The sequence below is a fragment of the Somniosus microcephalus genome, unplaced genomic scaffold, assembly GCF_052327205.1.
Source record: "Somniosus microcephalus isolate GS21.2 unplaced genomic scaffold, FLI_Smic_1.0 unresolved_chr1, whole genome shotgun sequence".
Taxonomy (NCBI): domain Eukaryota; kingdom Metazoa; phylum Chordata; class Chondrichthyes; order Squaliformes; family Somniosidae; genus Somniosus; species Somniosus microcephalus.
Window position 1 is genome coordinate 160,273,520 of NW_028225179.1, and position 8,952 is coordinate 160,282,471.

Below are 8,952 nucleotides of genomic sequence, written 5' to 3' on the forward strand. Positions count from 1 at the left end.
CGCTCCTCCTTTTACCCCAGTCCCCCCTCCTCCTCTTTCCCCCAGTACCCCCTCCTCTTCCTCCTCTTTACCCCAGTCCCCCCTCCTCCTCCTCCTTACCCCAGTCCCCCCTCCTGCTCCTCCTTACCCCAGTCCCCCTCCTCCTCCTCAGCCCAGTCCCCCCTCCTCCTCCTCACCCCAGTCCCCCCCTCCTCCTCCTCCTCTTTACCCCAGTCCCCCCTCCTCCTCCTCTTTACCCCAGTCCCCCCTCCTCCTCCTCCTCACCCCCAGTCCCCCTCCTCCTCCTCCTTACCCCAGTCCCCCCTCCTCCTTACCCCAGTCCCCCCTCCTCCTTCTTACCCCAGTCCCCCCCTCCTGCTCCTTACCCCAGTCCCCCCTCCTCCTCCTTACCCCAGTCCCCGCTCCTCCTCCTCTTTACCCCAGTCCCCCCTCCTCCTCACCCCAGTCCCCCCTCCTCCTTACCCCAGTCCCCCCTCCTCCTCCTTACCCCCAGTCCCCCCCTCCTCACCCCAGTCCCCCCTCCTCCTCCTCCTTACCCCAGTCCCCCCTCCTCCTCCTCCTTACCCCAGTCCCCCCTCCTCCTCCTCCTTACCCCCAGTCCCCCCTCCTCCTCCTCCTTACCCCAGTCCCCCCCCTCCTCCTCCTTACCCCAGTCCCCCCTCCTCCTCCTCCTTACCCCAGTCCCCCCCTCCTCCTCCTCCTTACCCCAGTCCCCCCTCCTCCTCTTTACCCCAGTCCCCCCTCCTCCTCCTCCTTACCCCAGTCCCCCCTCCTCCTCCTCCTTACCCCAGTCCCCCCTCCTCCTCCTCCTTACCCCAGTCCCCCCCTCCCTCCTCCTCCTTAGCCCAGTCCCCCCCTCCTCTTTACCCCAGTCCCCCCTCCTCCTCCTCCTTACCCCAGTCCCCCCTCCTCCTCCTTACCCCAGTCCCCCCTCCTCCTCTTTACCCCAGTCCCCCCTCCTCCTCCTCCTTACCCCAGTCCCCCCCTCCTCCTCCTCCTTACCCCAGTCCCCCCTCCTCCTCCTCCTTACCCCAGTCCCCCCTCCTCCTCCTCCTTAGCCCAGTCCCCCCCTCCTCTTTACCCAGTCCCCCCTCCTCCTCCTCCTTACCCCAGTCCCCCCTCCTCCTCCTTACCCCAGTCCCCCCTCCTCCTCCTCCTTACCCCAGTCCCCCCTCCTCCTCCTCCTTACCCCAGTCCCCCCTCCTCCTCCTCCTTACCCCAGTCCCCCCTCCTCCTCCTCTTTACCCCAGTCCCCCCTCCTCCTCCTCTTTACCCCAGTCCCCCCTCCTCCTCCTCCTTACCCCAGTCCCCCCTCCTCCTCCTCCTTACCCCAGTCCCCCCTCCTCCTCCTCCTTACCCAGTCCCCCCTCCTCCTCCTCTTTACCCCAGTCCCCCCTCCTCCTCCTCCTTACCCCAGTCCCCCCTCCTCCTCCTCCTTACCCCAGTCCCCCCTCCTCCTCCTTACCCCAGTCCCCCCTCCTCCTCCTCCTTACCCCAGTCCCCCCTCCTCCTCCTCCTTACCCCAGTCCCTCCTCCTCCTCCTTACCCCAGTCCCCCCTCCTCCTCCTCCTTACCCCAGTCCCCCCTCCTCCTCCTCCTTACCCCAGTCCCCCCTCCTCCTCCTCTTTACCCCAGTCCCCCCTCCTCCTCCTCCTTACCCCAGTCCCCCCCTCCTCCTCCTCCTTACCCCAGTCCCCCCTCCTCCTCCTTACCCCAGTCCCCCCTCCTCCTCCTCCTTACCCCAGTCCCCCCCTCCTCCTCCTCCTTACCCCAGTCCCTCCTCCTCCTCCTTACCCCAGTCCCCCCTCCTCCTCCTCACCCCAGTCCCCCCTCCTCCTCCTCCTTACCCCAGTCCCCCCTCCTCCTCCTCCTCACCCCAGTCCCCCCTCCTCCTCCTCCTTACCCCAGTCCCCCTCCTCCTCCTCCTTAGCCCAGTCCCCCCTCCTCCTCCTCTTTACCCAGTCCCCCCTCCTCCTCCTCCTCACCCCAGTCCCCCCTCCTCCTCCTCCTTACCCCAGTCCCCCCTCCTCCTTACCCCAGTCCCCCCTCCTCCTTCTTACCCCAGTCCCCCCTCCTGCTCCTTACCCCAGTCCCCCCTCCTCCTCCTTACCCCAGTCCCCGCTCCTCCTTACCCCAGTCCCTCCTCCTCCTCCTTACCCCAGTCCCCCCTCCTCCTCCTCACCCCAGTCCCCCCTCCTCCTCCTCCTTACCCCAGTCCCCCCTCCTCCTCCTCCTTACCCCAGTCCCCCTCCTCCTCCTCCTTAGCCCAGTCCCCCCTCCTCCTCCTCTTTACCCCAGTCCCCCCTCCTCCTCCTCCTCACCCCAGTCCCCCCTCCTCCTCCTCCTTACCCCAGTCCCCCCTCCTCCTTACCCCAGTCCCCCCTCCTCCTTCTTACCCCAGTCCCCCCTCCTGCTCCTTACCCCAGTCCCCCCTCCTCCTCCTTACCCCAGTCCCCGCTCCTCCTCCTCTTTACCCCAGTCCCCCCTCCTCCTCACCCCAGTCCCCCTCCTCCTCCTCACCCCAGTCCTCCTCCTCCTCCTCCTCCTCACCCAAGTCCCCGCTCCTCCTTTTACCCCAGTCCCCCCTCCTCCTCTTTCCCCCAGTACCCCCTCCTCTTCCTCCTCTTTACCCCAGTCCCCCCCTCCTCCTCCTCCTTACCCCAGTCCCCCCTCCTGCTCCTCCTTACCCCAGTCCCCCTCCTCCTCCTCAGCCCAGTCCCCCCTCCTCCTCCTCACCCCAGTCCCCCCCTCCTCCTCCTCCTCTTTACCCCAGTCCCCCCTCCTCCTCCTCTTTACCCCAGTCCCCCCTCCTCCTCCTCCTCACCCCAGTCCCCCCTCCTCCTCCTCCTTACCCCAGTCCCCCCTCCTCCTTACCCCAGTCCCCCCTCCTCCTTCTTACCCCAGTCCCCCCTCCTGCTCCTTACCCCAGTCCCCCCCTCCTCCTCCTTACCCCAGTCCCCGCTCCTCCTCCTCTTTACCCCAGTCCCCCCTCCTCCTCACCCCAGTCCCCCCTCCTCCTTACCCCAGTCCCCCCTCCTCCTCCTTACCCCAGTCCCCCCCTCCTCACCCCAGTCCCCCCTCCTCCTCCTCCTTACCCCAGTCCCCCCTCCTCCTCCTTACCCCAGTCCCCCCTCCTGCTCCTTACCCCAGTCCCCCCCTCCTCCTCCTTACCCCAGTCCCCGCTCCTCCTCCTCTTTACCCCAGTCCCCCCTCCTCCTCACCCCAGTCCCCCCTCCTCCTTACCCCAGTCCCCCCTCCTCCTCCTTACCCCAGTCCCCCCTCCTCCTCCTCCTTACCCCAGTCCCCCCTCCTCCTCCTTACCCCAGTCCCCCCTCCTCCTCCTCCTTACCCCAGTCCCCCCCTCCTCCTCCTCCTTACCCCAGTCCCCCTCCTCCTCCTCCTTAGCCCAGTCCCCCCTCCTCCTCTTTACCCCAGTCCCCCCTCCTCCTCCTCCTCCTCACCCCAGTCCCCCCTCCTCCTCCTCCTCCTCACCCCAGTCCCCCCCTCCTCCTCCTCCTCCTCACCCGTCCCCCTCCTCCTCCTCACCCGTCCCCCCTCCTCCTCCTCACCCCAGTCCCCCCTCCTCCTCCTCCTCACCCCAGTCCCCCCTCCTCCTCCTTACCCCAGTCACCCCTCCTCCTCCTCCTTACCCCAGTCCCCCCTCCTCCTCACCCCAGTCCCCCCTCCTCCTCCTCCTTACCCCAGTCCCCCCCTCCTCCTCCTCCTCCTTACCCCAGTCCCCCCTCCTCCTCCTCCTTACCCGTCCCCCCTCCTCCTCCTCCTTACCCCAGTCCCCCCTCCTCCTCCTCCTCCTCACCCCAGTCCCCCCTCCTCCTCCTCCTCCTCACCCGTCCCCCTCCTCCTCCTCACCCGTCCCCCCTCCTCCTCCTCACCCCAGTCCCCCTCCTCCTCCTCCTCACCCCAGTCCCCCCTCCTCCTCCTTACCCCAGTCCCCCCCTCCTCCTCCTCCTTACCCCAGTCCCCCCTCCTCCTCCTCCTTACCCCAGTCCCCCCCTCCTCCTCCTCCTTACCCCAGTCCCCCCTCCTCCTCCTCCTTACCCAGTCCCCCCTCCTCCTCCTCCTTACCCCAGTCCCCCCTCCTCCTCCTCCTCCTTACCCCAGTCCCCCCTCCTCCTCCTCCTTACCCGTCCCCCCTCCTCCTCCTGCTTACCCCAGTCCCCCCTCCTCCTTAGCCCAGTCCCCCCTCCTCCTCCTCTTTACCCCAGTCCCCCCTCCTCCTCCTCTTTACCCCAGTCCCCCCTCCTCCTCCTCCTCCTCACCCGTCCCCCCTCCTCCTCCTCCTCACCCCAGTCCCCCTCCTCCTCCTCCTCCTCACCCCAGTCCCCCCCCCCTCCTCCTCCTTACCCCAGTCCCCCCTCCTCCTCCTTACCCCAGTCCCCCCTCCTCCTCCTCCTTACCCCAGTCCCCCCTCCTCCTCCTACTTACCCCAGTCCCCCCTCCTCCTCCTCCTTACCCCAGTCCCCCCTCCTCCTCCTCCTTACCCCAGTCCCCCCTCCTCCTCACCCCAGTCCCCCCCTCCTCCTTAGCCCAGTCCCCCCTCCTCCTCCTCTTTACCCCAGTCCCCCCTCCTCCTCCTCTTTACCCCAGTCCCCCCTCCTCCTCCTCCTCACCCCAGTCCCCCCTCCTCCTCCTCCTCCTCACCCGTCCCCCCTCCTCCTCCTCCTCCTCACCCCAGTCCCCCCTCCTCCTCCTCCTCACCCCAGTCCCCCCTCCTCCTCCTCCTCACCCCAGTCCCCCCTCCTCCTCCTCCTCACCCCAGTCCCCCCTCCTCCTCCTCCTCACCCCAGTCCCCCCTCCTCCTCCTCCTCACCCCAGTCCCCGCTCCTCCTCCTCCTTACCCCAGTCCCCCCTCCTCCTCCTCCTTACCCCAGTCCCCCCTCCTCCTCCTCCTCCTTACCCCAGTCCCCCCTCCTCCTCCTCCTCCTTACCCCAGTCCCCCCTCCTCCTCCTCCTCACCCCAGTCCCCCCTCCTCCTCCTCCTCACCCCAGTCCCCCCTCCTCCTCCTCCTCACCCCAGTCCCCCTCCTCCTCCTCCTTACCCCAGTCCCCCCTCCTCCTCACCCCAGTCCCCCCTCCTCCTCCTCCTCACCCCAGTCCCCCCTCCTCCTCCCCCCAGTCCCCCCCTCCTCCTCCTCCTCACCCCAGTCCCCCCTCCTCCTCCTCCTCACCCCAGTCCCCCCTCCTCCTCCTCCTCACCCCAGTCCCCCCTCCTCCTCCTCCTCACCCCCAGTCCCCGCTCCTCCTCCTCCTTACCCCAGTCCCCCCTCCTCCTCCTCCTTACCCCAGTCCCCCCTCCTCCTCCTCCTCCTTACCCCAGTCCCCCCTCCTCCTCCTCCTCCTTACCCCAGTCCCCCCTCCTCCTCCTCCTCACCCCAGTCCCCCCTCCTCCTCCTCCTTACCCCAGTCCCCCCTCCTCCTCCTCCTCACCCCAGTCCCCCCTCCTCCTCCTCCTTACCCCAGTCCCCCCTCCTCCTCACCCCAGTCCCCCCCTCCTCCTCACCCCAGTCCCCCCTCCTCCTCCTCCTTACCCCAGTCCCCCCTCCTCCTCCTCCTCACCCCAGTCCCCCCTCCTCCTCCTCCTTACCCCAGTCCCCCCTCCTCCTCACCCCAGTCCCCCCTCCTCCTCCTCCTCACCCCAGTCCCCCCTCCTCCTCCTCCTCACCCCAGTCCCCCCTCCTCCTCCTCCTTACCCCAGTCCCCCCTCCTCCTCACCCCAGTCCCCCCTCCTCCTCCTCCTCACCCCAGTCCCCCCTCCTCCTCCCCCCAGTCCCCCCTCCTCCTCCCCCCAGTCCCCCCTCCTCCTCCTCCTTACCCCAGTCCCCCCTCCTCCTCCTCCTCACCCCAGTCCCCCCTCCTCCTCCTCCTCACCCCAGTCCCCCCTCCTCCTCCTCCTCACCCCAGTCCCCCCTCCTCCTCCTCCTCACCCCAGTCCCCCCTCCTCCTCCTCCTTACCCCAGTCCCCCCTCCTCCTCCTCCTCCTTACCCCAGTCCCCCCTCCTCCTCCTCCTCCTTACCCCAGTCCCCCCTCCTCCTCCTCCTCCTTACCCCAGTCCCCCCTCCTCCTCCTCCTCACCCCAGTCCCCCCTCCTCCTCCTCCTTACCCCAGTCCCCCCTCCTCCTCCTCCTCACCCCAGTCCCCCCTCCTCCTCCTCCTTACCCCAGTCCCCCCTCCTCCTCACCCCAGTCCCCCCTCCTCCTCCTCCTCACCCCAGTCCCCCCTCCTCCTCCCCCCAGTCCCCCCTCCTCCTCCTCCTTACCCCAGTCCCCCCTCCTCCTCCTCCTCACCCCAGTCCCCCCTCCTCCTCCTCCTCACCCCAGTCCCCGCTCCTCCTCCTCCTCACCCCAGTCCCCCCTCCTCCTCCTCCTTACCCCAGTCCCCCCTCCTCCTCCTCCTCCTTACCCCAGTCCCCCCTCCTCCTCCTCCTCCTCCTCACCCCAGTCCCCCCTCCTCCTCCTCCTCACCCCAGTCCCCCCTCCTCCTCCTCCTCACCCCAGTCCCCCCTCCTCCTCCTCCTTACCCCAGTCCCCCCTCCTCCTCACCCCAGTCCCCCCTCCTCCTCCCCCCAGTCCCCCCTCCTCCTCCTCCTTACCCCAGTCCCCCCTCCTCCTCCTCCCCCCAGTCCCCCCTCCTCCTCCTCCTTACCCCAGTCCCCCCTCCTCCTCCTCCTTACCCCAGTCCCCCCTCCTCCTCCTCCTTACCCCAGTCCCCCCTCCTCCTCCTCCTTACCCCAGTCCCCCCTCCTCCTCCTCCTCACCCCAGTCCCCCCTCCTCCTCCTCCTCACCCCAGTCCCCCCTCCTCCTCCTCCTCACCCCAGTCCCCCCTCCTCCTCCTCCTCACCCCAGTCCCCGCTCCTCCTCCTCACCCCAGTCCCCGCTCCCCCTCCTCACCCCAGTCCCCCCTCCTCCTCCTCACCCCAGTCCCCCCTCCTCCTCACCCCAGTCCCCCCCCTCCTCACCCCAGTCCCCCCCCCTCCTCCTCCTCACCCCAGTCCCCCCCCCTCCTCACCCCAGTCCCCCCCCTCCTCCTCCTTACCCCAGTCCCCCCTCCTCCTCCTCACCCCAGTCCCCCCTCCTCCTCCTCACCCCAGTCCCCCCTCCTCCTCCTCACCCCAGTCCCCCCTCCTCCTCCTTACCCCAGTCCCCCCCTCCTCCTCCTTACCCCAGTCCCCCCTCCTCCTCCTTACCCCAGTCCCCCCCTCCTCCTCCTTACCCCAGTCCCCCCCTCCTCCTCCTTACCCCAGTCCCCCCTCCTCCTCCTCCTCACCCCAGTCCCCCCTCCTCCTCCTCCTTACCCCAGTCCCCCCTCCTCCTTACCCCAGTCCCCCCTCCTCCTTACCCCAGTCCCCCCTCCTCCTTACCCCAGTCCCCCCTCCTCCTTACCCCAGTCCCCCCTCCTCCTTACCCCAGTCCCCCCTCCTCCTCCATACCCCAGTCCCCTCCTCCTCCATACCCCAGTCCCCTCCTCCTCCATACCCCAGTCTCCCCTCCTCCTCCATACCCCAGTCTCCCCTCCTCCTCCATACCCCAGTCTCCCCTCCTCCTCCATACCCCAGTCTCCCCTCCTCCTCCATACCCCAGTCTCCCCTCCTCCTCCATACCCCAGTCTCCCCTCCTCCTCCATACCCCAGTCTCCCCTCCTCCTCCATACCCCAGTCTCCCCTCCTCCTCCATACCCCAGTCTCCCCTCCTCCTCCATACCCCCGTCTCCCCTCCTCCTCCATACCCCAGTCTCCCCTCCTCCTCCATACCCCAGTCTCCCCTCCTCCTCCATACCCCAGTCTCCCCTCCTCCACCTCCATACCCCAGTCCTCCTCCTCCACCTCCATACCCCAGTCCTCCTCCTCCACCTCCTCACCCCTGTCCTTCCTCCTCCACCTCCTCACCCCGTCCCTCCTCCCCCCAGTCCCTCCTCCCCCTCCTCACCCCAGTCCCTCCTCCCCCTCCTCACCCCAGTCCCTCCTCCTCCTCCTCCTTACCCCAGTCCCACCTCCTCCTCCTCCTTACCCCAGTCCCACCTCCTCCCCCTCCTCACCCCAGTCCCTCCTCCTCCTCCTTACCCCAGTCCATCCTCCTCCTCCTTACCCCAGTCCCACCTCCTCCTTACCCCAGTCCCTCCATCTCCTTACCCCAGTCCTCTCTGGTCAGCAGGTTATCGGTGAAGAAGCGACTGTCCAGCTCACTCACCAAACAACAAGAATCCAAAGTTTGAAATAAATCCCCGAGTATAAAACCAGGCGGCGGCCGCCGTGAGCCGCTCCAACTGGCCGAGACCAGAGCCCAGCGCGGCGTCACTGCCGCTCGGCCCCAACTCACTGCCCGAGCTCCGAGTCCGACTCCCACTGAGGCCCCGCCCGGGAACCCGCCCCTCACTCTGAGTGACAGGCGCTCCGGCCAATCCGTTTCCCTCGGAAGAACTCCGCCATGGGAACGCACCCCCTCACTCTGAGTGACAGGCACTCCGACCAATCTACTTCCTCCGAGAGAGCCCCGCCCCAGAAATACGCCCCATCAGTCTGAGTGACAGGCGCTCGGACCAATCCGCTTCCCCTGGGAGAGCCCCGCCCCGGAAACCCGCACACTCTCTCTGAGTGACAGACGCTGCGACCAATCCGCTTCCCCCGGGAGCTCCTCACCGGGCCACCACTGGCCAATCAGCGCCGCCGGGAGGCGGGGTTTGCGGCGATGATTTCGGTTGAAAGAGGCTCGCGCTCGGAACTGGCCGGTTGGGTTTAAATATTTATTTTTTAAGGGGCGTCAATCTTTGTTCCTGTCAGCGGGCGAGGTGTCTCCTGCTGTGATGTGCGTGTGTACAATAGGTCAGTGTGGGAGCAATATTTGCTCAGGTTGGGCTGTTTTCCCCCGAAGCCTAGGAGCTAGTTCACGTTCCACGGCCTACTTCTCCCTGTCCCGGGTCGGCCTATGGCTGCCAT

At 67.9% G+C, this 8,952-nt stretch overlaps 1 protein-coding gene across 1 annotated transcript in view; it reads right to left on the reverse strand.

The window, feature by feature from the left end:
• LOC147096384 (uncharacterized) overlaps nt 1-8,952 on the reverse strand; it is a 419,163-nt gene extending 410,211 nt beyond the window's left edge. Inside the window, exons 1-2 of the mRNA XM_085973814.1 lie at nt 8,905-8,952; nt 8,207-8,464 (exon numbers count right to left, since the gene is read on the reverse strand). Of these exons, the coding sequence (XP_085829940.1) occupies nt 8,207-8,464; nt 8,905-8,952 (306 nt within the window). The remainder of the gene's footprint in view (nt 1-8,206; nt 8,465-8,904) is intronic.